This window comes from Zootoca vivipara, chromosome 7, assembly GCF_965207765.1.
Source record: "Zootoca vivipara chromosome 7, rZooViv2.hap1.1, whole genome shotgun sequence".
Classification (NCBI taxonomy): domain Eukaryota; kingdom Metazoa; phylum Chordata; class Lepidosauria; order Squamata; family Lacertidae; genus Zootoca; species Zootoca vivipara.
The window spans coordinates 61,809,340-61,835,693 of NC_142590.1; the positions used below are offsets into that span (position 1 = coordinate 61,809,340).

The 26,354-nt window shown below is 42.6% G+C and overlaps 1 protein-coding gene across 3 annotated transcripts in view; it reads left to right on the forward strand.

Moving 5' to 3' along the window:
* Positions 1-26,354, forward strand: part of MAGI3 (membrane associated guanylate kinase, WW and PDZ domain containing 3) — a 124,970-nt gene that overhangs the window by 87,111 nt on the left and 11,505 nt on the right. For all 3 annotated transcript variants that reach the window (XM_035122261.3, XM_035122263.3, XM_088674395.1), the window contains exons 13-19: positions 3,556-3,647; positions 5,731-5,923; positions 7,225-7,416; positions 13,281-13,466; positions 21,069-21,171; positions 23,226-23,328; positions 25,881-26,024. In XM_035122261.3, coding sequence (XP_034978152.3) covers positions 3,556-3,647; positions 5,731-5,923; positions 7,225-7,416; positions 13,281-13,466; positions 21,069-21,171; positions 23,226-23,328; positions 25,881-26,024 — 1,013 coding nt within the window. The remainder of the gene's footprint in view (positions 1-3,555; positions 3,648-5,730; positions 5,924-7,224; positions 7,417-13,280; positions 13,467-21,068; positions 21,172-23,225; positions 23,329-25,880; positions 26,025-26,354) is intronic.

Genomic DNA, 26,354 nt, shown 5'->3' on the forward strand with positions numbered 1-26,354 from the left:
CCTAGACATTGCAATTCAGCATCTGACAAAGAGGACTTTAGCCAGTGAAAACTTATGTAATAATAAAGGAACATGTTTGAAAACTCTTATTTCAATTCAGCAAGAGGTTTGTTTAGTATTTTATTGTATCTTTGTTTATTATTGTTGCTTTAAAACAGCTTGTATGAACAGATGCAATTACACGATTGGCTGCCTGCCTTTTAAAAAAAATTTCATACTAAAACATTAGAAAAGACAAGGTGCATTACTGGTAGGCAAGCATATATGCAATAAATTTCAGTAGAGTTTAAAATCCTTGCATATAGATAAGATCAGGAATATGATACGAACTGAGTGGAAGAGAAGGTTCTTTTTGTACAAGTTATAAAATTAGTTTGGTCACCTTATAGTCACCGTCTCACTAAACCACCTGAGCCTTACAGTTTATTCCTCTGGTAGCTATAGAGCAGGCATAGGAAACTCGGCCCTCCAGATGTTTTTGGACTACAACTCCCATCATCCCTAGCTAACAGGACCAGTGGTCAGGGATTATGGGAGTTGTAGTCCCAAAACATCTGGAGGGCCGAGTTTGCCTATGCCTGCTATAGAGGGTTGGAACACATGTGATTAACCTTCCTGACCACAGACACAGATCTCTTCTTCAGAAGAAGGGTGCCTCATAATGCTGTTAGTATTGTAGCCTACTCTTTCTCTCAGTAGATATGATACTAATGCAAATATCTTAAAACTGCTCTTCAGAAACTTATTAGCCAGCGATGATTTTCATATGTGACGTAGGGGAGATCAGTAGATGCTGTCTAGGTTTGTCAAAGCTTTTCTCCCAAGAAGCAGGTGCCTTTTGATTTTGTGACTGGTGTCACCATCTGCAGTGATCATGGAACCCAAGAAAGTAAAATCTCTCACTGCCTCCATTTCTTCCCCTTCTATTTGCCAGGAGGTGATGGGACCAGTGGCCATGATCTTGGTTTTTTGATGTTGAGCTTCAGGCCATAATTTGTGCTCTCCTCTTTCACCCTCATTAAAAGGTTCTTTAATTCATCCTCACTTTCTGCCATCAAGGTTGTGTCATCAGCATATCTAAGGTTGTTGATATTTCTTCCGGCAATCTTAATTCCAGTTTGGGATTCATCCAGTCCAGCCTTTCGCATGATGAACTCTGCATATAAGTTAAATAAGCAGGGAGACAATATACAGCCTTGTCGTACTCCTCCCAATTTTGAACCACTCAGTTGTTCCATATCCAGTTCTAACTGTAGCTTCTTGTCCCACATAGAGATTTCTCAGGAGACAGATGAGGTGATCAGGCACTCCCATTTCTTTAAGAACTTGCCATAGTTTGCTGTGGTCAACACAGTCAAATGCTTTTGCATAGTCAATGAAGCAGAAGTAGATGTTTTTCTGGAACTCTCTAGCTTTCTCCATAATCCAGTGCATGTTTGCAATTTGGTCTCTGGTTCCTCTGCCCCTTCGGAATCCAGCTTGCACTTCTGGGAGTTCTCGGTCCACATACTGCTTAAGCCTGCCTTGTAGAATTTTAAGCATAACTTTGCTAGCGTGTGAAATGAGCACAAATGTGCAGTAGTTGGAGCATTCTTTGGCACTGCCCTTCTTTGGGATTGTGATGTAGACTGATCTTCTCCAATCCTCTGGCCACTGCTGAGTTTTCCAAACTTGCTGGCATATTGAGTGCAATACCTTGACAGCATCATCTTTTAAAATTTAAATAGTTCAGCTGGAATATCATCATTTCCACTGGCCTTGTTATTAGCAGTACTTTCTAAGGCCCATTTGACTTCACTCTCCAGGATGTCTGGCTCAAGGTCAGCAACCACACTACCTGGGGTGTACGAGACCTCCATATCTTTCTGGTATAATTCCTCTGTGTATTCTTGCCACCTCTTCTTGATGTCTTCTGCTTCTGTTAGGTCCTTTCCACTTTTGTCCTTTATTATGGTAATCTTTGCACGAAATGTTCCTTTCATATCTCCCAATTTTCTTGAACAAATCTCTGGTTTTTCCCATTCTGTTGTTATCCTTTATTTCTTTGGATTGCTCGTTTAAGAAGGCCCTCTTGTCTCTCCTTGCTATTTTTTGGAAATCTGCATTCAATTTCCTGTATCTTTCACTATCTCATTTTGCTTGCCTTCTCTCCCCCACTATTTGTAAGGCCTCATTTGCCACTTTGCTTTCTTGGATTTCCTTTTCATTGGGATGGTTTTCGTTGCTGCCTCCTGTATGATGTTACGAGCCTCCATCCATATTTCTTCAGGCACTCTGTCCACCAAATCTAAATTCTTAAACCTGTTCCTCACTTTCACTGTGTATTCATAAGGGATTTGATTTAGATTGTGTCTTACTGGCCCAGTGGATTTCCCTACTTTCTTCAGTTTAAGCTGGAATTTTGCTATAAGAAGCTGGTGATCTAATACCTATCTTTTTTGGTTTCAAATATCATCTCACCAGAGCCCATAGCTGCCAAGTCCCAGTTAGTAAAATATGGGATCAGCAGCGCCGGCACCGGAAGTCGCTTCTACGCATGTCCAGACAAGCGTAGAAGCAACTTCCGGTGCCGGTGCTGCCCGATTTCCGGTGCCCAGACATGGGCAGAGCGGCACCGGAAGTTGCTTCTATGCATGTCCAGACATGTGTAGAAGCAATTTCCAGTTCCGGCGCTGCCCGATTTCCAGTGCCCAGACATGGGCAGAGTGGCACCGGAAGAAATCCGAGTGGAATTACGGGATATTTCGCCATTCGGGATGACAGCGGGACGGCTTTAAAAACGGGGGTTTCCCAGGGAAAACGGGAGACCTGGCAGCTATGCCAGAGCCTACTATAGTTACACTCTCTGAGGTCTTGTTCTTAGGGTTGCCAGACTCAATAGAGGACAGGACTTCTGTGCCTTTAATTTCCCTGCTCCTTTTTGAGCCTGGAAACCTTAAAGAGAAACCAGCAGACCCTTTGTTTAATTTCCTAGCAAAGGGTCTCCTGGTTTCTCTTTAAGGTTTCCAGACTCAAAAGAGAGCAGGGAAATTAAAGGCACAGAAGTCCTGTCCTCTATTGAGTCTGGCAACCCTACTTGTTTTCTTCCCAGATTTTACTAAGGGAAGTATTGGGAGCAAGAGTCAGGATTGTACACTCCCTCCCCTGTCCATCTTACCATGGGAGAAGCGAATGAACCCAGAAAGTTGTTTGGCCATTCACTTGTCTCCATGATGAGAGGAGCAGGGGGAGGAAGCAGATGAGTCCAAGGCTCACTCCCAACCTCTTCTCAGGTAACAGTCTGAAGGGTGTAATAACATCTAAATAGGGCCTAAAACTGGAGCTGGGGTGTTTTCAATATGTTTATTTTTGTATGCATATTCTGCAGCTGGAGTGTTAGTCTAATTCATGATTTAATACTGCAGGTGTCTTAACATTTTAAATACTTTCAGAAATGAGCATTTCTTTAAACAAAAATCTATAAAAAGAATAAGTTTTCATTTTTGCTTATGCTTTTTTGCAATGTGCAAGCATGGCCCAATGCAAACACAACTCTCCCCATCTTATCTTAACTAGCTCCAAATACAAAAGATTTGGATGTTTTTCTTCGAAAGCAAGAGTCTGGCTTTGGCTTCCGTGTTCTTGGAGGAGATGGTCCAGATCAGTCAGTGAGTAAAGACATTAGCTGTTGTAAATCCTATTTGTCTTCACTAATCCACAGTTATAAAGTAACTTATTTATCAGTATCTCAGTTGCAATTTGTTTATGCCACTGATAGAATATTTTGCTCTTTTTCATGTTAGTGTAACTGTGCTTGAACAGAATACTTTCAGCAGTTCTGATAAGCAGTGGCTAAAATTTAAAAAGAAATACTTTTACCTATGGCTTGATTCATTGATAGGGAACCCATTAAACCTCTGGAGATGATTTGGGGTGAGAACTATTGGCTTTCTCCATAAGAAAGCCATCAAATTTCCAAGCCCTAAAGTCTTGCACACATTTTTTATCGAAGCAATCAGAAGAAGGGTATCTATACCACTGTGTGTAAAAGACTTCTGAAAGGAGTTTTATCATTTACCAATCACAAGGCAGAAGATAGCTTTTCCAGTAAAATTGAGCAGTGAAATTGAGAAAACAATGCAGTCCTCACTGAGGTGATATTTATCAACTTTAGCAATAGATGAGAGACAATATGAACAGACATGGTAAGGTCAAATCTGAATAAGGCGAAATTAATTTATCCAGGCAGACAACTCCCAATAAGTACATAATATATTTAATGATTAGCATGTTATTTCTTTATTTGCAAAAGCCAATTTTCTTTGAAAATATAAAAACAACATTACAAAAGCTGTGTCTTGATTAAATTGCAGTACTAATACAACTAACAGCTACACTGAAAATGTGATGGGTTTAAATTTCAGATGGAATGTGAAGTCTTGAATGGCCAAATTTCATGATTCATTTAAAGGCCTGTGTGTTGGCAGTTTACATCTCCCAGTAAAGTTGAATTCATGCATATACTTGTAGTGAAGTCATTATGTTCAACACTGCCCGTTTCCTCACAAGTGGCAACCAGTGGAGCTGGAGCAGGGGAAATGCTGCGTGGAAGGACATCATCTGTATGCTTTAGCTAAACTTTACCAGGCTTGGCCCTTTTTATTTGACGAATTCTGAAGCATTCCTTGTTTCCTCTAGTTGGACACCCCTGCTCTTGTTCTGCATGGGAACACCCAAACGTGCTTATTGTTGGGCTGCTTCCTACATTAGGGCCGGGATCCATAGAGCCCAGTACGTGAGCAGAAATAACTTCAGTGCGTTTGTGTGGGAGGAGTTGGGGTTGTTTGTTTTCTGAATGCATGTCCTCCACGTTGCATTAGACACTGGTCTGGAAGGTCTCCTGATGCTCAGGAACTGTTTTGCATTGGGTGTAAGGGGCTGCAGTGGAAAGGGGAAGCTAGAAAAGCCATGATGCACCCACAGAACACCCCACATGATCCTTCTTCAGTATAAAAAGGGCCCTTCTGCATCGGAGAAGGTGACTACAATGGTTTATCCTGTTATTTTTAGGCTTGTAAGTGGTGATAAAGGCAAGGAAGCAGATCTGTGAATCAAAACTCCCATTGATCAAGTTTGTTTGTTTTTAGTTTGACATACTCTGCCACATCTCATGGGATTAAGTGTAGATAACTGAGTTAAAACCATAATACTCCCAATTGTAGTGACTGGACCCTATCCATAGCCACTTTCTAAGCTAATTTAGCTTAAAACACATTAACAGTTTCTGAAAGCTTCAAGACTCAGTCTTTTCAGGGAAAGGGTATTCCATAATGGAGATGCAGCAAATTGTGAATATCTCTATGTGTTCTTGAAGTCTTGATGGTACATAGATTGCATAATTGAATAGGTATTCTAGGTTGAAGTCTTGATAGTTCATTCTTACATTATCTAAGACTCTAATGCACTAGTGTAATGTGCTGAGAGTGACACATCCCAGACAGAAAGTAGGTTGTTGCATTTTGCACCAGCTGATGCTTCTGTGCCTCAAGGCAGCCATAGAGGGCATAGTTTTGCAATGTGAGATGCAGATGTTACTTTTCCTGGTGCTTTCATTTTTGTTGAAACTGATTACACACACATTCACCCTTAAGTGTTGTGGGAAGATGGGATTTTGGGGTGAACCCAGAACAATTAAATATTGTGATGTATGTGCATTTCTTATCCTGCATAAGTATTCTGCTTTGCTGCTAGATCTACATCGGAGCCATCATCCCACTGGGTGCAGCAGAAAAAGATGGTAGACTCCGTGCTGCTGACGAGCTGGTATGCATTGATGGCATCCTGGTCAAAGGGAAATCACACAAGCAGGTTCTGGATTTAATGACTAGTGCTGCACGAAATGGCCAGGTGCTGCTGACTGTCCGCAGAAAGATCTTCTTTGGTGGTATGTGCCACATCTGTCAAGCCTGTCTGTTGCACTTGGTATTGCCTCCTGTCCTGGCAGTGATTTAGTACAAAAGTGTGTTTCCATGTCTCTTACAGGGATGATCCACTCTCCTTATGATCAATTTTATGTAATTTATGAGAAAGAAATCAAAGTGATGAAGTAAAAACGACCATGTATTGATGTAAGATACTAATAGATTCTTAATGCTTCAGAGTTAATACCACAATTGAGGTTTTAAAGAAATTCATACTCAGGGTTTTTTAAAGTAGTCCCACATTAGCTTTAAGTCTAGAAATATGATATGTTTAATATTGATTCGCTTTTGGGAAAGCTTCACATCATTTAAGAGACTGGTAGTAGGGCTTGCTGAACTAGCCCGAGTGGGAATTACCTTGCTTTAGTCAGCTTCCAGCCTGTTGTTTAAAAAGACCTCCCATGAGAAGCTCACTTGTTTCTTTGCCTACCCAGCCATTCTTGTTTCTGGTACATTAGAAGTATTGCTGAATATTGCTATGCTGCTCTCAGCCTGTCTTATAGAATGAGAAGATCAGTTTGACTGAGTATGTGGGGAGGCCATCTGAAAAGTATGAATGGATTAACAAAAGAAAAGCACTTTTTGTCTTTCAACCTCAGCCTGTATGACTGACCAGCCTAGATTTTGACAGTGCTGCATGTACTTTACAGTACTAGTGCTCATTGTTTCAGTGAAATTACTTAAAGAAAAAGAAATCTTAAGTTGCTCATGAATGGGACCCATTCAAAAGGCACAATAATTTGCTGGCAGTTCCCTTGTTTCCAGGACTCAGGGGAACAATGAGATCATTGTTCTTATAAAGATTGCATTTCTGGAGAGCACTATGCAATATCAGCCCTGATTATGATTTTCCAAATGAATAAAAAATTGTTTAAAATAACCTCTTGGCATTCTCTGTGCTAAAAACTGGGGCAATGCCTACTATAGTATGTTTAGCACAGTTTGGTGTTGATTTAAACATGGAGAAACACTTCTAGACGCATAATTAATGTTTATATTGTTAGTTGTAACATAGCATGTGTTCTTTAATTTATGAAGAAGAGGAAGAGGAAGAAGAAATTATTATTCTTCTATTCTTCTTTAATTGTTTAATGATCTGAAATAATGTGTTGGGGCACACTTTTGAATCCATTCTTTGGTTTTAGCTGCTCTGCGCATACCTTTTCAATGTATTGGTTGCATGTAAATGTTGTTAATACATCTAGCTACATACTGAGCATCATTCCTTATTCCTTCCTCTGCCTATTTCTGTGGTATTCAATAGGAGATAAACAACTAGAAGAAGAATCGTCACCCCAAGTTCCCATTTCCTCGCAGAACGGCTCTCCTAGGATAAACCGAATAGAGCTACACACCAAGCAATTCCCAGAAGCCTATGATGTTGTGCTGCAACGGAAGGAGAATGAAGGATTTGGCTTTGTGATTCTTACCTCGAAAAACAAGCCACCACCTGGTGGTAAGTACTAACAATTGGTTGTCTGCCTTGCTTATCAAGGGAGTTGGGTTGGAGTTGCATCCCTCCATTGTCTGAACCATTTAACATTTACTCCCCAAACAATTTAAGGCTTTACCTCAAGAGTGGGGAACCTCTGGCCTGGAGGCTGAGTGCAACCCTCCAGGCCTTTTTATATGGCCCTTGAGACTCTTCCTATGCCACATCTCCTCCCCAGACTCACCCCCTCTTTCTAGACCACACCCCTCACCAGCCCTGCATTGCACCTTCCTTGCCTGTTTTTGCTTTTGCCTGTAATGTGTCCCTGAACCATTATAAGGTCTGAATGGAGGATTTGGGGAGGGAGGGGAGCAGCCAAAGTGGCATAAAAAGGTGTAATTTGCAGTCATTGCTCTGCTCACCTTTGTTTCTGATGCCACCCACCACTGCCAGAAGGTTGTCCTAACCCTCAGGCTAAAGAGGGTTTCCCACTCAAGTTTGTAAAAGGGACCATGAGTCAAAACATGTTGGCAACCGCTGTTCTGTAGCATACACAGCCTAAGAGTTCTTTCCCCTGAAGTAATACATTTGTTGTGTTTGTACAACCAGTGCTGTCAACTGGAAAGAAATAATGATATAGCTGTTGTCATCTATGCTGTGGTAATATCCATAACTGACTATTTCATGTTGCGTTAGGGGCTACCCCTTGAAGGTGTCTCCGAAACTTCATTTTGTACAAAAAACAAACAGCTAGCCTTGTTGTCTGACCCTGGTTATTCAGAGCATATCTTCCTAGTTTTAAGAAAAAGCTGTACTAGTTCCCTGTGTCTTTCTGGGCTTAATTTGGGGTGCCTATCAGGGCCCCTGTTGCTTGGGACTGAGGTATCCCAAGGAGTGCCCCCTTCTTTATGGTCATTTGGTAAGGCTCTTTTTCATGCATCTTAGTTTACTGAGTTAAGCCATGTGGTGACCAGTGATCTGGCCTTTTCTGTTGTGGCACCTGATTTTGGAATACCGTGTTTCCCACATTTTAAGACACCGTCTTATTGCTTTTTTTTCTCAAAAAACCACAGGGTGGCTTATTTTTGGTGGCATGTCTTATTTTTTTTACGGTATTACGGTTTTTACAGCACCTTAAGGTCTTCTCGGCCGGGCCAGGCTGCTGGCTCGGGGCACTGCTGGGCACTGCGCGCCATGCTGCTGGGCTGTCTGAGCGCTGCTGGGCGCTTTGAGCAGCTGGGCGCTCCGCACGCTCCAGCAGCCGTTTCCGGGCGGCGGGACGGCAGCAGCAGGATGGAGCCGAGGCCGCTGGCTCTGGCGCTCGGCTCCAGGGCTGCTGGGCGCTCCGGGCGCTCCAGCAGCCGGTTCCGGGCGGCAGCCGGGTGCAGGAGAGGCCGCTGGCTCCGGCGCTGCTGGGCGCTCCGGGCGCTCCAGCAGCCGTTTCCGGGCGGCGGGACGGCGGCGGCCGGATGGAGGCGAGGCGAGGCCGCTCGCTCTGGCGCTCGGCTCCGGGGCTGCTGGGCGCTCCGTGCGCTCCAGCAGCCGTTTCCGGGCGGCGGGACGGCGGCGGCCGGATGGAGGCGAGGCGAGGCCGCTCGCTCTGGCGCTCGGCTCCGGGGCTGCTGGGCGCTCCGTGCGCTCCAGCAGCCGTTTCCGGGCGGCGGGACGGCGGCGGCCGGATGGAGGCGAGGCGAGGCCGCTCGCTCTGGCGCTCGGCTCCGGGGCTGCTGGGCGCTCCGCGTGCTCCAGCAGCCGGTTCCGGGCGGCAGCCGGGTGCAGGAGAGGCCGCTGGCTCCGGCGCTGCTGGGCGCTCCGTGCGCTCCAGCAGCTGGTTCCGGGCGGCGGAACAGCAGGCCTCCTCGGCCAGGCAGAGGCAGGGGCGCTGGCTCCGGTGCTCCTGGGTTCTCCAAGCTGCTGGGCTAGAAACTACAATTCCCAGAACGCTGTGCACGGTGGAGCTAAGGCTCTTTACACGGCAACACCCCGCCCCCTCCAGCTCTTCCCGCGGGAGTGCGAACGATCCCATGCGCCTTGGAGGTGCGGGTGGAGGACGCTGAAGGTGACGTGGCTATTGCTGGCTCGTGCGCTCCGTGGGGGGAAGGGAGCGCGCGCCGCCTGGCCGGCCGCGTCTTGTTACTGGCGATGCCGCGCGCTCTGGGCTGCGGGCTGGTAGGCCTCCTCGGCTGGTCCAAGCAGAGACCCGACCGCTGGCTCGGCGCTCTGCCTGGCGCTGCTGCGCGCTCCGAGCGCTCGGTGCTGCAGCAGCCACCGGGAGGCTTTAGAGTAAATGCCCTGAGCAGCATGAATTAATGCTACTGGCAATCAAGCAAGGGAGGGGAACATTTTGCCTTGACAGACCTGATCGTTCTTCCCACCCCACACAGTGTTTGCAAAGCAACAGAGGCCCGGCCGCTGGCTCAGCTCTCCGCCCGCGCTGCTGCAGGCATGGAGATACACTATGTCTTATTTTTGGGGTATGTCTTATCTTTCGCAAATGCTTAAAATTGCTGCCCTGGCTTACTTTATGACTACGTATTAAAAAGGGGGAAACACGGTACCTTCTCTGGGAGCAGTCCTCCTAAAACCAATCCTGATTAATATTCTTTGTCAGGTGAAAACATTTTAATTGCTTAGGCCCATGGCATTTTAACTTGGAAATGTTTAATTGGTTTGCTGTTCTTAGTATTGTTTTAGCCTGCTTGCTGCTTTTATAGTTATCCATCTTAAAACCCTATGTAATAGGGTAGTAAATTAAATGCGGTCTCAGAAAGCTAGTTGTCCCTCAGACATAGATTTGTGGCATAGATGGAATATTTTTACAGTGTTTCCTTGGGGGGGGGAGAGCATAGTGTGTGGCATTTAACAACAAAGATGACTTAACTCAGGAAAACCTGGCATTTTCTGGTCAAGCTGGAGTCCATGTGTGCAATAGTGGATTTGTATCCTTACTTGGCACTTGAACAAAGATACTAGACTTAATCAGATCAGATCTGATGTATAGTGAATGTGAAGAGTTTCACCTGTTTTATTACTATTATTACTATTATGCTTCTGTTAAAGGCAAAAGGGGGTAAGCCTGGCATTTTCTGGTCAAATGTCAACCAAAAATACATTTTGAAACCTTATTGTTCTAGTACCAAAACTATAAAATGTTCATTTCATGTTCATTAAGAATATATTTAAGAACAAATTCTCAGCTATATTTTCCTGAACACCTTCTGATTTTCCCTACCTCATATGAATAACTATTACAAAAAAATTCTATATATTTCCCAGAATATTGTTTTAGTAATATTTGTTCATAAAATTAAAACAAAATACAGATAATGAAATGACAGATTTGTTTAAACTCATCCAATTTCATTTTTGTTAAAAATGCTCATTTCTGGATTCCTTTTGGGTTTCATTGACAATAAATCCTGTTATTTTCTCAATAGCTGTTCTTTTTGTTGCTGTTAATGGAGTGATTTTTTAAAAGTGTGTGTGAGAGAGGGAAGGAGACACTTGGGACTATTTTCATAGTTGACTCTTTCCCCACTCTTAGTTGCATAGAAAAAGGCAAGTATATAATGGTTATTTTCAGATTGTTTTGTCTGAGACTATGCTTTTAAAAATGATTTGTATGTAAACTGTCTTCTCACAGTACACTTCATGAAGTAGTAAGGAGCAGTGTAAAAATGAGCTATTGCAATGTTACTAGGTCAGTACTTGGAGAGTCATCCTCTTTTTTAAAAGGCAGTTGCTATGGAAACTATTAGAACTGGAGCTGTCACCCTCTGATGCTGTTGAGTTATGTGCCCTGTGTTAGAAATATGAAATACTATTTTCATGCTGCCTAATCAGTGCTTTAGACCACATCGGAATGGAAATTGTTTTTAATAACTAAGCCAATTTTTCTGTGTAATCCTGATGCTGCATAATGCAAAACATTCTTGTGCCCCCCGTAAAAACAAAATAAGAAAAAAAAACACCCCAGACCCAATGGAAGAAGTACCGTTTAGCACAGAAAATGGGGAGCTTTTGTAGAAAGTTCTGGAAGACAATAATAGCGGGCCTAGGGTTTGTGGAATACATTAAAAGTATTGTTCGTTTCATTACAGTTTGCACTTTGATACTTTTTTACAATTGAAAGTTAGCCTTGAGTTAACATTAGTCTTAACATTAGTACAGGTAGTGATTTTGCAATGTGTAGTATGTTTATATTGCCACATTATTCTTTCATTTATAGCCACGATATGACATTAATTAGATTTAAACAGAGAAGAAATACAAGGAAACAGGGCAGACATCAAATAGAGTTAAAAACTAGAAGTCCTATCTGTCATCTTCTTTGCGCCAGCTATTTCATTAATTACCAGCCGGAATAAGATAATCTCATATTGCTGGTGGCTTTCTCAAACTGCATGAGATTTACTGTCATAGTTTGAAATGCCATTTGGTAATTTTGCTAAGTACAGCTCAGCACACCTCTGCCCCATCTGTTTCCTTCATGTGGTGCATAGTTTAGAATAAAGCATCAGTTCTATACAAAGCAGTTCAGACTTCCAGCTACCACGCAAGGTTTGGAGTGATTCTAGTTTACTTGGTATGTAAGATGTCACCCAGGGTGCTAACAACATGTGTGGAAAAAAGCAGCAGGCATAAAAAATTGATGGATACTTGGGATCTTGGGAATGGAATCATAACAAAAACTGCCTATATGTGCAGTGTTGTGTGAGCAGCTAATCACAGAGGGAGTATGAGCAGCTGCAAGGATCTAGGCAGAATTCAGTCTCTTTCTGCTTTAGACCTTCAGGGTTTCAGAAAAGTAGAATAATGGCAAAATAAACAGATGCACGTAGATTTAATAATTTCCCCCCACAGATCCATAAGCTGAGCAGGAGGGCACCTCAGAATCACTTGATGATATATTTCAAAATAATTGGAGAGCTAATAGGAGCACCCCCCAAAAAAACTGGAGAATAGTAAATAATAGTTAAGCAGTTAAAGGGAAGATCCAGTAAGATAAAGTTGCTAGGCAGGAGATTTAAATTCAGTGGGCAGTTTCCCTATTTCCACCACACAGCAGTGGGAATCTTGTTCCCCTTTGTGTAGTTGACCAACAAGTGAATAAGAAAAGAGAACCTTACTTCATTCAATGGCAAGCCTTATTGAGTGGGGCGGCCCAGAGATGTTGCATCTTAAATCTTATTACGAGGTCTTGGAATTAAAACAATTGACTTGAATTATTAAAGACGCAATGGATATCCCCTGGGTTCAGTTGGAACTGGGCCCTTTTGAACCACCCCTACATGCATTCCCCTTCCTGCGCCCTTCATGGTTGCAGCTAGGAAAACCTTTGAATCCCTTTCTAAAAGCAACCTTTAACATGGGGAAGGTTTTCCATCTGTGTGAGAGACATATCTTAGTACAACTGATCAATAGGTGAAAGACCAGGTGTAGAGTCGACAGATAAATTGAACTACCCGTCCACAATAGCTGAATGAACATCGTCACTCATTAGATCAATGAGTTCATCACAAACTGTCGTTTTCTGAAATATCAAATGTCATTCCAACAAAACTAACCCTCTCTTTGTCATTTTTGCCCCATCTTTGCTGGTTCCCTAACCACGTGCTTAATCTGCATTTTGGGTAATCCAGCACTGCCCATAGCCCCAAACTGAGTACTACCTATTTTGATCTGATGATCATTTTACTATGGTCATAGGCTATCAGATGGAGGCTTCCACAGTTAATTCTTCCAGAAGGTACAGACTTTTTAGATTCATGGTTCATAGACTAAGCATTGTGTGCTCATGCAGTGGTTTGTGTAAATGATAATGGATAACAGTGTCCATATAACAGTGTGTAGTAGAGACATTGATATGACTTTTGTTCATTCTTCAGTGATTCCGCATAAAATTGGGCGTGTCATTGAAGGGAGTCCAGCTGATCACTGTGGAAAACTGAAAGTGGGAGATAGAATTTCAGCAGTGAATGGCCAGTCAATCGTAGACCTCTCACATGAAAACATTGTGCAGTTAATCAAAGATGCAGGGAACACTGTCACACTCACTGTTGTTGCTGAAGAAGGTAAGAATGTTATTGTTGTACTTTCTACTTGCATTAAGATTCAGCTGCCACATGGTCACAACCTGGATCTTTTCAGCTGCTTTCAATGTTACTTACAGTCCTACGTCATGTTATGGACGCTTCAGGTTATGTGTTTCCGGGTTGCGGACCGCGGGAAACCTGGAAGTATCGGAACAAGCAAGCACCGCCACTGCTGCCAGTCCCCTGGAGCCCATAGGAACGCATCAACTTTTAATGCATTCCTATGTGAAATAGTGCCTCGCAAGACGAATTTTTCGTAGGACGAATTGACCGTTGGAACGAATTAAATTTGTCTAGCGAGGTATCACTGTACATCAAAACAATCTAGTCCTCTAAGTAACAAAATGACTTTTTATTATTCTGAAATCCCATCTGCTAATGTAGCATTGTCCCCATATAGTATTTTCCCTACACAGACAGCTCTGTATAAATATGTAAAATCTAATCACTTGAAAAGAAGCTCTTCTCTAGCTCAGTATACTAGTATGCTTTTTTCCAGACTACTGCCTGTGCATGTAATTAAACTTGCTATTGATATTTTGCCAGAAAGATGACTTTCTACAATATTGAATAATAATCACGTAAAACCAACCTGCCACAATATTGATTCCACTGATTTTACATGTTATGACTTGTGACAGAATATCAAAGAAATAATTTATCTACTTGTCAAGGCTTTTATACTTACATCCATTATTTTCAAGTAAAGGCTTTCACATTTCCCCCCACTCCCAATTTCATTTTTTTATATATATTAAAGGAGAGAGAATGGTTACTCAATGAAGATGACATTGAGATTCTTCTTGTTGTTGTTACTTCCCTTCATCCAGGTGGTTACAACAATATAAAATGCAGCGTTTAAAACAACTCATGGTAGTCTTTCTTGTCTTTGGGTTTGAATCGTTGCCACCACAATCTGCTATTTTCTCCAAATGCTTGAGAAGTGAGCCAACTGCAGAAATTTAGAGATATACCCAATTTTCTGTTCCCTGGAGTTAGGGAAATAAAATTGAAGGTAAAATGAGGACCCAAGAATACATAAAGGGGGGGGAAGCTGATTGCAAAATAAAGACTAGGCAGTCAGACATGCTACATGGTTCAGAGGATACTTCCTTGTGGGTTACATAAGTTAACGATTTATAGAAAATTGCTTAATATAAAGTTGAGTTCAGGTAGGGGTACTTGCAATATGTGCAAGTGTCCAGATCACAAAAATTTTGGTGGTTATAACTACATCACTGAGGAAGGAACTAGTGTACATGCCGGTGTGGTTAAAGAGCAGAGCTGAAGAAGCTATTAGGCTTCTTTTAAAAAATAGAAGTTTTGTCCAAATGAAAAGATAAAGGAACTCAAACTTTTGTGGGGTGGGGTGTACAAACCAACAGTAAGGGATGCTATTAAAAAATATATTGAGGAGTGCATTGCTGAAAACATTTAAGACCAATGGCAAGAGGCTCTTTAAATACATTAGTAGTAGACTGTCTAGGGTAGGCTTGCCTATGTCTGGAAAATCCCAGACATGTCCTCTTTTGGGGGACCTACATCCTCATCCAGGGGGAGGGTGTTGCATTTTATAGCAAATGCCCTGGTTTGGGGGGGGGCTTTATTTTATTTTATTTTAAAACTGTGCCCCAGAAGCTGAAGCGTTCGCTTTGGCAGGAGGTGAACTGTCGGAACATGCCTGGGGGGCACATGCAGCCCCCGGTATGAGACAGACCTCTCCTGGTGTTTTCCTGTTGAAGCACAGCCTCAGGATGTTCTCCAGTCTTCACTCCCGGCACGCTGTAGCAACACATATCAAAAGATATGTGCACACTCTATCAGCAGAGTATAGCAGAAACGGTGTGAGCGTGAGTGTATACATTCTAAGTATTTATTAAGCAATATATACAGGACAAGTACAAAAGTACAGCACAGCAGAAGAGAGATAAGATTGACTTCCGTTCTCACATTATCCAAGCCTAGAAAGTAAACACTGACATGTGATGTAACAATCACACATCCAGCAACGGAGGATTGAAATGCTAATGAGAGCTGGGACTGGGGTTGCCAGAACCTGGCAAGTGTTTGGAGCTGGCCCTCTGCCTCTTCCCTGTTGGGGGATTGTGCGATCGGCAGTGCCAGACGGCGGTGGCCCTGCTAGCAATCTCAAAAAAAGTCAAAAATTTTGCAAAAAGAAAAAAAGCTGAATAACTTTTGTTTAGCTGCTTTGGTGCCAAAGGGCAGTGCCAAAGAATGCTCCAACTACCGCACAATTGCGCTCATTTCACACGCTAGCAAGGTTATGCTTAAAATTCTACAAGGCAGGCTTAGGCAGTATGTGGACCGAGAACTCCCAGAAGTGCAAGCTGGATTTCGAAAGGGCAGAGGAACCAGAGACCAAATAGCAAACATGCGCTGGATTATGGAGAAAGCTAGAGAGTTCCAGAAAAACGTCTACTTCTGCTTCATTGACTATGCAAAAGCCTTTGACTGTGTCGACCACAGCAAACTATGGCAAGTTCTTAAAGAAATGGGAGTGCCTGATCACCTCATCTGTCTCCTGAGAAATCTCTATGTGGGACAAGAAGCTACAGTTAGAACTGGATATGGAACAACTGATTGGTTCAAAATTGGGAAAGGAGTACGACAAGGTTGTATATTGTCTCCCTGCTTATTTAACTTATATGCAGAATTCATCATGCGAAAGGCTGGACTAGATGAATCCCAAGCCGGAATTAAGATTGCCGGAAGAAATATCAACAACCTCAGATATGCAGATGACACAACCTTGATGGCAGAAAGCGAGGAGGAATTAAAGAACCTTTTAATGAGGGTGAAAGAGGAGAGCGCAAAATATGGTCTGAAGCTCAACATCAAAAAAACCAAGATCATGGCCACTGGTCCCATCACCTCCTGGCAAATAGAAGGGGAAGAAATGGAGGCAGTGAGAGATTTTACTTTCTTGGGCTCCTTGATCACTGCAGATGGTGACAGCAGTCACGAAATTAAAAGACGCCTGCTTCTTGGGAGAAAAGCAATGACAAACCTAGACAGCATCTTAAAAAGCAGAGACATCACTTTGCCGACAAAGGTCCGTATAGTTAAAGCTATGGTTTTCCCAGTAGTGATGTATGGAAGTGAGAGCTGGACCATAAAGAAGGCTGATCGTCGAAGAATTGATGCTTTTGAATTATGGTGCTGGAGGAGACTCTTGAGAGTCCCATGGACTGCTAGAAGATCAAACCTATCCATTCTTAAGGAAATCAGCCCTGAGTGCTCCCTGGAAGGACAGATCGTGAAGCTGAGGCTCCAATACTTTGGCCACCTCATGAGAAGAGAAGAATCCTTGGAAAAGACCCTGATGTTGGGAAAGATGGAGGGCACTAGGAGAAGGGGACGACAGAGGACGAGATGGTTGGACAGTGTTCTCGAAGCTACGAACATGAGTTTGACCAAACTGCGGGAGGCAGTGCAAGACAGGAGTGCCTGGCGTGCTATGGTCCATGGGGTCACGAAGAGTCGGACACGACTAAACGACTAAACAACAACAACAACAACAAGCTGCTTGGTCACCTGGATTTTTACTTCTTGAAATATGGCAACCCTAGTCTAAGGAAGAGGTTGGACCTTTGGATGTCAAGAGATTCAAATGTGTGCTAAAGGAGGATAAAGAGATTGCAGAGAAGCTGAATGAATTCTTTGCATCTTTCTTTGCAGGAAAGGAATCTGAGGAACTTAGGCAAATGGTTGTGACAAGATATGAAGTTTTAGGCCTAATGGACAAAATAAAAACTGACAAGTCACCAGGTCCAGATGGCATCAGCCAGAGAGTTCTCAAAAGACCTCAACTGTGAAATGGTTGATCTTCTAACAAAAATAAGTAGCTTGTACCTAAGATCAGCCTCCATACCTAAAAAGTGCAAACTAGCCAAGATAACACCAATTTTAACAACTGAATCCAGGGAGATCCTGTAAATTATAGGCATGTAATTAATTTAACATCTGTCCTGGGGAAACTGGCAGAAAGTATTGTTAAGGATTAAATAACCAAGCATATACAAGAACAAGGCTTGCTGAAGCAGAGCCAGTGTGGTTTCTGCAAGGGCAAGTCCCATATCACAAACGTATTAGAGTTTTTTGAGAGTGCCAACAAGCATTAGTGAAATGGTTAACATAGTGCAGGCACCCCCAACCTTCGGCCCTTCAGATGTTTTGGATTACAATTCATCGCTGACCACTGGTCCTGTTAGCTAGGGATCATGGTAGTTGTAGGCCAAAACATCTGGAGCGCCGCAGGTTGGGGATGCCTGACATAGTGTATTTCAGTTTTTCAAAATGCTTTTGACAAGGTAGTTCACCAAAGATTCCTAAGTAAGCATAGCAGCCATGGAATAAGAGGGCCTTGTGGATCAGGAATTGGTTAAGTAGTAGGAATAAATTGCTGGAGAGGAGGGTGGACTTGTGCACGGGTCCTGTTACAGTGAGAACAGGATGCTGAACCAGATGGACCATTGGCAGCAGGTTCTTCTTATGTTCTGTTTCATAAGGATGATCTATACCTCCATCCATTAACTGATCAGTAGGACTATAATCAAAGAAAGAAAAACAGATTTTGAACCTGCATCTACTATAGCATTCTAACTACTACTGGCTTTGCTTTTCCCTGTTGTGTTTCCATTAGTTGAAACATCATAAACTAGAAATTAAAAGCCCACAATTAAACCCTTTTTAACATCTAGAAATGCCAACTTTTAACTTTCTCTCTTTTTTGTTCCAATAGTCCCTTTAATTTGAAGAAAAACAAATTGTGCTTCATGCTCCACAAAGCATTATGTTAGCATTTTGCTCAAAACAGAAGCTTGTCAGCCCCAGTCATGTAGAAAGTAAAAATGCAGGCAGAAGAGGGTGAGCAGTGGAGAGAGGAATGAGTACAGACAGATGGCCTTTTCCCTACCTGTGCTTATTAATTAAAACTCTTGAGTGTAAAACAGGAGAAAATGTTGACATTTGTCTTCATGGGGCGGGGATATTCAAGGCATTTCATAGGAATAAGGCCAAGCAATCCTGTGCTGAACTCTACAGGGTTTTCTTGCATGGCTGGGAAAATGGAACCTAATGTAGAAATCTTATGTTGATGAATAGTGTTAAGGCCATTGATCTTACCACAAGGTATTGCAGATGTGAATGAATTTGCATTAAAGGAGGGAAGGCATTAACTCAGCACACCTAGTGACATTAGAATAAAAGTTATGCAAGCCTTTTTGCTTCTTCCAAGATTTACCAGTTCATACTGGGCTAAAATCTATTCTTTAAGGTTTTTCACTGAGGGAGATTGTTTTGTTTGAATATGCTTTGTTCCTTTCTGAGTGGCAGAGGCGCCTTATGTTTCAGAAAGCATTTCTTTTTGTAAGTGTGGCTGGGCTTACTGTGAGCATCTAATCCAGGGAAAAGGAATCCAGATGTTGCTGGATTCCAGTGCTGATCATCCTTAGCCATTTGCCATGCTAGCTGGGGCTGATGGGAGTTGGAATCCAACAACATTTGGAGCGTTTTGCCACCTCTCATCTAATCACTGTGTATGCTGTGTTGGAGGCAGAGGCACCAGTAATGCCTTATTCAGATAATTCTGCTAAGATTCAAAATTGGTCTTGTGTCTAGCATTTGGAGGCAGCCTGATCTGCTGTTCCACTCTGCAGTTCCATTTTGATTCATTATCCATGTCCAAATCAGATCTCTTAAAACTGAACCTGTTTTGTCTCCATTTAATATAATGTGGGATTTTAAGAACTGCTGCAACTTTATTCCTTTTCACATAAGTAGATGAAATTTGCAGACAACCCCCTCCAGAGTCCATAAGCCTGACAATAGTCAAGCAGATCCATCAAGTAGGGAATTTCAATTTTTTAATGAAAAGAAAAAGTCTTAACCTTTCTTTATTTAATAAATAGTAGTGATAATAAAAACATGGTCATGCATTTAATTTTATGGAAAAACTGAGGCAACCCAGAAGATGGGCACTCACTGATCTGTCTTGACACTCCTTGTAACATGAAAGATTATCCCAAATCACCTCAGTTCACCTAATTATTCAGAATGCATACATAGCTCATGTGCACGCCTAGTATTTAGGGACCTTTCTCAGACAGTAAATTGAATCCTTATGAGGCTAGCAGCAACATTTCATGTCTAGGTAGAGCAGCGGGAAACAATAGTATATTTGTAATAATTTTTATTAGTTTTCAATTACAGTCCAAAAATAGCCTCATTATAACAATATCAATTTATAAGATAATTATTAATGCCAATTGTTCAAATACCGAATTATGTAATTTAGAGAAAGTTGCCCCCTGCATCCTAGATTTGATGGTTTCATGGTTTTCTTTATTTCTCCATTCCAAAAACTTATTAATTTCAATAACAACTGCAATATTAATAAATTCTATTCGTGTTGACACATTAAATGATTTATAAAACTACAAGTGAGGAATTCAAACTTGTTCTTCCTGTTTGTGGCAATTATTTTGTCCGTGGTGTTTCTTCCTGTCCTTATAAGATGTTATGTCTTTCTTTCCCCTGGTTGTTGCTGTTATCTGTCATGCCTTGGGCAGAGCTAATATCCCATTGTTGTTCCAAAAATTTCTGTATCCCTCTGTCCCAGTAAATAACCTGTTGTCACCATTTTTTTCAGCCTGGGAAGAAGAGCAGTCTGTCAAACTGCAGATAACTCAATAAAGAATCTTAACAATTCCTTGGCAGTTCACAGACATCCTTTCATCCTTCCTTCCAACTGAAGATATATGAGCAATTATACTTCCAATTAAATTGAATTCCAAGTCCTCTTCATGTTATTCAGTTCACTTTGTAAATAATAAAGGATGGGGCAGAGTCAGCTCTAAGTTTCCATCATGAACCTTTTGCAAAATAGAGCTTTCCTCCCTTTTTCCTTTTTTCACATACAGTTCCGTTTGATGTTATATTCCATATTTATAATCCAATTTCTTCCATCCTCGCTTGTACAAGTATAATTTGGACTAACATTCAGAGGAGGGTTGCCGAATCATAAATGTAGAGAATAAAACTATAAATAAAAAAACCATAGGCTCTCCACCACCACCGTCTTTTGCACCGAATGAAGTCTTATCTCAAGTTCAAACCTTAAAGTCCTTGCAGTTGGTTTGTTCCACAGTTTGTGATCTCATCTCTTCTAGCACATGTCAGTACTTTAGTCCAATTAAACTCTAATTAACAGGAGAACCTCTGCTTCTTAATGGTGACATTGGAGGGGTTTTGGCAGGCAAAGTGCTTTTATGCTCAGTGTCTCCTTGCCCCCAGCATTCCATGCCGGAGCGAGAGTCAGGTACCAAGACAAACTGCGAGTAAAGCTCATTCTCCCTGTTCCTGGGGGTAATTTGCAAGGATAATTGCCCTCAATCATTCTTGTTTTTTCTTCGCCAACAATCTCCCGCTGTCATGGGGGTTGGCTCCATTAAGGCAGAGCAGAACCAGAAGCCACAAAGTAGTATATTTGACATATTTTTTCCTTTTAAAAATACTGTCATGTGCAGGGTACTTCTAATCTCTCTCTTCTGTCTTGATCAGAGCATCGTGGTCCCCCATCAGGAACAAACTCTGCCAAGCAGAGTCCAGCCCTACAGCATCGGCCGATGGGAACACTGCCAGCCAGCTCTTTGCCTACTGACAGGTACAAATACTTTTGTTTTTTCTTAATTTAAGGCCCCTTTGAAAAAAGGGAGGCAAGAAGGTAACTCTTTTTGTCTTTTCTGGGGCGCTTTCTTAACTCAGGAATTGATCTAGTCCCAGTGCAGAGGACTTGTGCTCCTTTGGTTTCTTGAAGGTTATGTTTACACCAAGGGTGGGAAACCTCTTTTGCTCCAGGAGACACAGATCCCAGCATCATGGGCCAAATGAATTGGGCATGAATTAGCCCTGGGGGAAAATTCCCTGCTCTATAAAATATGAAGTACCGTATTTTTCTGTCCATAGGACGCCCCCTTGTATAAGACCCCCCCCTATTTTGGGGGACTCAATTTTAGGAAAATGAGAGGAGATGGACCAGAGTTGTTGAGCCTCTCCCTCCACGCAGCTGCGGGCAGGAAACGCTCCCTAGATCGTTTCCTGCGCGCAGCAGAATCAGGGGAAGTTGCACTCCCGGGAGCGCAACCTCCCCCGTTGCCGCCATACGCAAGAAATGACCCAGGGAGCACACACAGCAGCACTGAGGGAAGTTGCACTCCCGCCAATGAGCTGGCTGGCGGCGCACCGCTCCCCCCCCCCATGCCACTACCCATGTATTGGACGACCCCAGTTTTTTGATGGGATTTTTGAGTAAAAAAACCTCATCCAATACACGGAAAAATATGGTGTGTATGTTGCTTCATGCTGGGTGGGTTATGCCTAGGAAAGCAGGGAAACTCATCATGACATATAACCCAAGACACCTCCTCTAGTTCTTTTCCTGCCCAGGATGGAGCTTTTTCTTCCATTTATTCCTCTTCCGTCTCTCCAGACTCCCCCCCCCAAAAAAAAATTGCTTCTCTGAATCAAACTCTCCCCTTTGTTCAAAATCATTGTCAGTCTCCCTCCCCCCACTTTATATTTTAAAGAAAGCCTCTTCTTCCCCCACCTCTGCCCTGCACCCTTTTTGGCTTTGCTTTTTCTGTTGTCTTTCCTCCCTTCCCCAGGGCTCTATTCAGAAGGCAGGCAAAAGCTGCAATAAAAAAGACAATGACATGTTAGGATTGTTAAGCAGAATACTATTGTCACTAAGAAGCCTCCTACATGGTCAATCCCCAGGAACCATTCAGTTTCAGCACCTTCCTACATTGGCTGCATGTTCCTGTTCTCAGCAGGGAACAGGATCACTCGCTTAGGCAGCAGGATTTAATCTCCATTCATCAACCCATGGGTGGAGATTAAAGGCTGGTATAAGATTAAGGACATAAAAGGGAAGAGGGCGAGACCCTCAAAAGGCTTTGCAAGACTCACTCTCCCTCCTGCTTTAAGTCCCAATCTTACTGATCTTAAAGGGAGAATTTTCCAAGCAAAGGCAGAGCATGGAAAAACTCTCCTTCTTCCCCTTCAAAGCACTGCAGAGAATCAGTATTCCCAAAGCCACTGTCCTGCCAGCTGATAACGCCATGGATGCTCTCCAGTTTTCATCTAGAGCAGGCATCAGCAATGTTTTCCGGCCATGGGCTGGAGCATTCCAACAGACTATCATCTGTCGGCTGGACATGCACAGAAGTGATTTCCGGCACCGCGATGCCCATGTCCGGGGCGCTGGAAATCACTTCTGCGGCTGCACAAATGTTGGAAATTGCGCCTGTGCAGAAGCGATTTCCGGCGACTGTGCAGCACGGGGGACTTGCCGAGCGGGCGGCTCAGTGACCGGGCTGTTCGTGGGCCGGATAAATGGCCTCCGTGGCCTGGATCCGGCCCATGGGCCGGAGGTTGCCGATGCCTGATCTAGAGCTATTTCAGATTTCAGCAGTGGCATGTAGGACATGATTACATTGCCACTGAAGGCCACAATTGTTGTTGTTGGTATACATCTGTCTTGGGAGATATATTTATATCATGGTTTTCATTTTTGTTTCAAGTTTCCCATAAAACTTTAGTTATTGACCAGGATGATGATGATGATGATGATGATGATGATGATTACCCTGCCCAGCTGAGTGGGTTGCCCCAGTTTATATAAATAAACAAACATCCCTCTGCTTCCTTTAATTTCAGGAGTGCTATAGAAGCTGATACTGGAAAAGAACAATGCAACAGTTTCAAGCACTTCTCGTCATCAGAAGGTGTTTCATCTGTCACAGGAAGCAAACCATCTCAGGTATAAACTCTTATCTGGAGAAGAGCTCTGTTAAACTGGTATCTATTGTTTGAGGCCGAAACTTCCCATAGCAACTATAGGGATAGGTAAGACTTTGTGTCACAGTCACTGCACTGGATATTCTACAAACGCTATAAAAGCAGCAAAATTCATGAAACTCCTTGCTTTGAACTCCAAGGACTGGTTCAAATCTATCAAGAACTTTGGGGCAGAGCTCTTCAACAGTGGAAGATTGGGAGATTGTGAACTCTCCTTCCTTGGAGGTTCTTAAGCAGATGTTGGATCGTCATCTGTCATGGATACTTTAGTTAAGATTCCTACATTGCAGGGGGTTGGACTAGATAAACCTCTGGATCCCTTCCAACTCTACAATTCTGTTATGCTATGTTAGCATCGCTTCTGACTTCATATATGTCAAGTGGTTCATGTATTGGAGCTTAGAAATTAAAGAGGCAGCAGCCACATTTTGTGCAGAACATAATTCCACATGGTTGATTGGAATACTTAAAGTGCAGGAACTGCATTGGTGGTTTTGAGGGTGGAGATGGGCTAATTTGGAAGGAGACCTCATAGAATGTATTGTTCTGAATTCAGGAGCCATCTGGTGGTTGCCATGTGCAATGCCTGTAGCAGTGCAATACACTGACTGTACCAGAGTTCGCCAATCTTCATAGGTTTTGGGGCACATTTGGAAACCTGACAAACTGTCATGGGCACCATTAACACATACAAACAGCCACCCTGCAGCTGTTCATCCCACAGCTATGCATGGCCACATTTAACAAAATGTAGTGTTTAATAGTAAACCACAACTTGCAGAAGAATTCCTCTAGCATTACAGTAAGGCTCAGGTGCTTCATAAGACAATGCAGGACTAGGACAACATGGGACATGTTTGCTGGTCCTAGGCAATCCATCCTCCACATCAGGATTTGGGCCTGAAAAAACAAGCAAAGGTGTGGGCGCATGGGTGGTAAGTTGTAAGAAAGCACAATTTGTGACATTGCATAGCATCATTCCTGTTAAAATGTCAACCTTATCTTTTCATTTCTCAGCTTTGTAGAGCTTGAGCCAACATGAGACAGTCTGAACTCTGGTCTTAAACTAGCAGGTTTTTTTTTTTAAAAAAAATCATTTAATCTTCAGGTGACTAGAATCAATATGAAGTGGGAAATTGGGATATTATTGGAAGATCTGGTTGTCTGTTAAGGATGGAGTGCTATGCTTTACATAAAGCTTGCTGGGTTACATCTGTGGAAGAAGCCTTGGCTACTTTTGATAAAGAACTTAAAATGTCACTGCAACTTCAGTTTATCCCTAACTGGTTAAGCTAGAATAGTTTTATTTCCAGGGACTCATAATAATTTCTCACTAAATCCTCATACTTCTAAAAGTAACAGAAAGGGGGGGAGGCATAGCTATTACAGTTGTGTAGAGTTTCTAGCCTAGACTTTGGTGCTAAAGAAATGGGAAAGAGCACGTTTGCATCCTTTTTGGAAGAACTTATGTTGGCCTTTTAAGTTTTAAAGTAAATAGAGTCTACATGTAGAATTAGTTGAGGAATTACTAAATCTGCACCAGAGGATTAGGAGAAACCCTAATTCCGTAGGGGATATGGGGTGAGGAAAGGGAAAGAATGTTCCATTGCACAAGCATAAATCCTTGTGCTGACAAACTATTGACTTAGCACTTCATTGGATTCCACCCAATATGACTAAATAAACATTGAGCTATATTGCATATCCCTGTCATTGGCTATTGCTGGCGCAAATATGTGCATACATATCAGCTAATACAGGGGTCAGCAACCTTTTTCAGCCGTGGGCCAGTCCACCATCCCTCAGAACATGTGGTGGGCCGGGCTATTTGGGGGGGGATGGGGGACGAATTCCTATACCCCACAAATAACCCAGAGATGCATTTTAAATAAAAGGGCACATTCTACTCATGTAAAAACATGCTGACTCCTGGACTGTCCGTAGGCCAGATTCAGAAGGCGATTGGGCTGCATCCAGCCCTTAGGTTGCCTACCCCTGAGCTAATATATAGGGCAAAACACTTTTAAATGCTACATCTGCAGCATGGAGACCAAAGTCGGGTAAGCACTTTTCAGCAGCCCCTATATGGGGGCTTGGCTCTCAGTCAAAATAAAAATCAGGATGTTCTTTAGGAAAGCCACTTTTCATTTGCAATCTTATGTTAAGATCTGCCTGAGTCAACTTTTTCTCCCTGAGCTTGTACTTGAGGAGAGATCAGGATCTGGCTTAGGCTCACTTTCTTCCCCAGTTTCTTCACTGTATGGAGAAGTAAATAACAGAACTGAGAGACCCCAAATTCATGATCTCACTGAGTTAATGAATTTAAGCTTGTGCCTGAGCTCTTCCTGGGTGCATTGCTGAAGGTATATATATATCTGAACGTTACCTGAGATGTGAACTTCATTTCTGCTTAGATCATTCTTTGAATTTAAGAAATTGAAGCTTTCTCTAACAGTATAGTAAGGAATGTCTCTCTCCAACGTGATCTAAGTCTGCTCTATGTTTTCTGCTCAGATCCCAGGATGTTATCCTGTAGAATTGGAGAGAGGTCCTCGAGGTTTTGGATTTAGCCTTCGGGGAGGAAAGGAGTATAACATGGGGTTGTTTATTCTTCGGCTTGCTGAAGATGGCCCTGCCATTAAAGATGGGAGAATTCATGTGAGTATCTAATAGGTGTTTTGGGGTGGGGTGGGGTGGGCTTAATCACCTAAGATTCTTAAAGACTAAATTGGCCGACCTTGCTTGCTGTTTCAGGCCTTATTACATTATTATTATTATTATTACTATTATTATTATTACTACTACTATTATTACTATTATTACTATTTATACAGAATAAGTATTGTCATCGCCACTCTGCCTTGTTTGCATCAACTCCTAAATAGTTACCAGAGTGTTTGTTGGAACTCTTCAGCAAAGATAGCCAATGTGGCGGTCTCCAGTTGTTGGCCAGGATGGCCAATAATCAGGGATGGTGGTAGTTGTAGT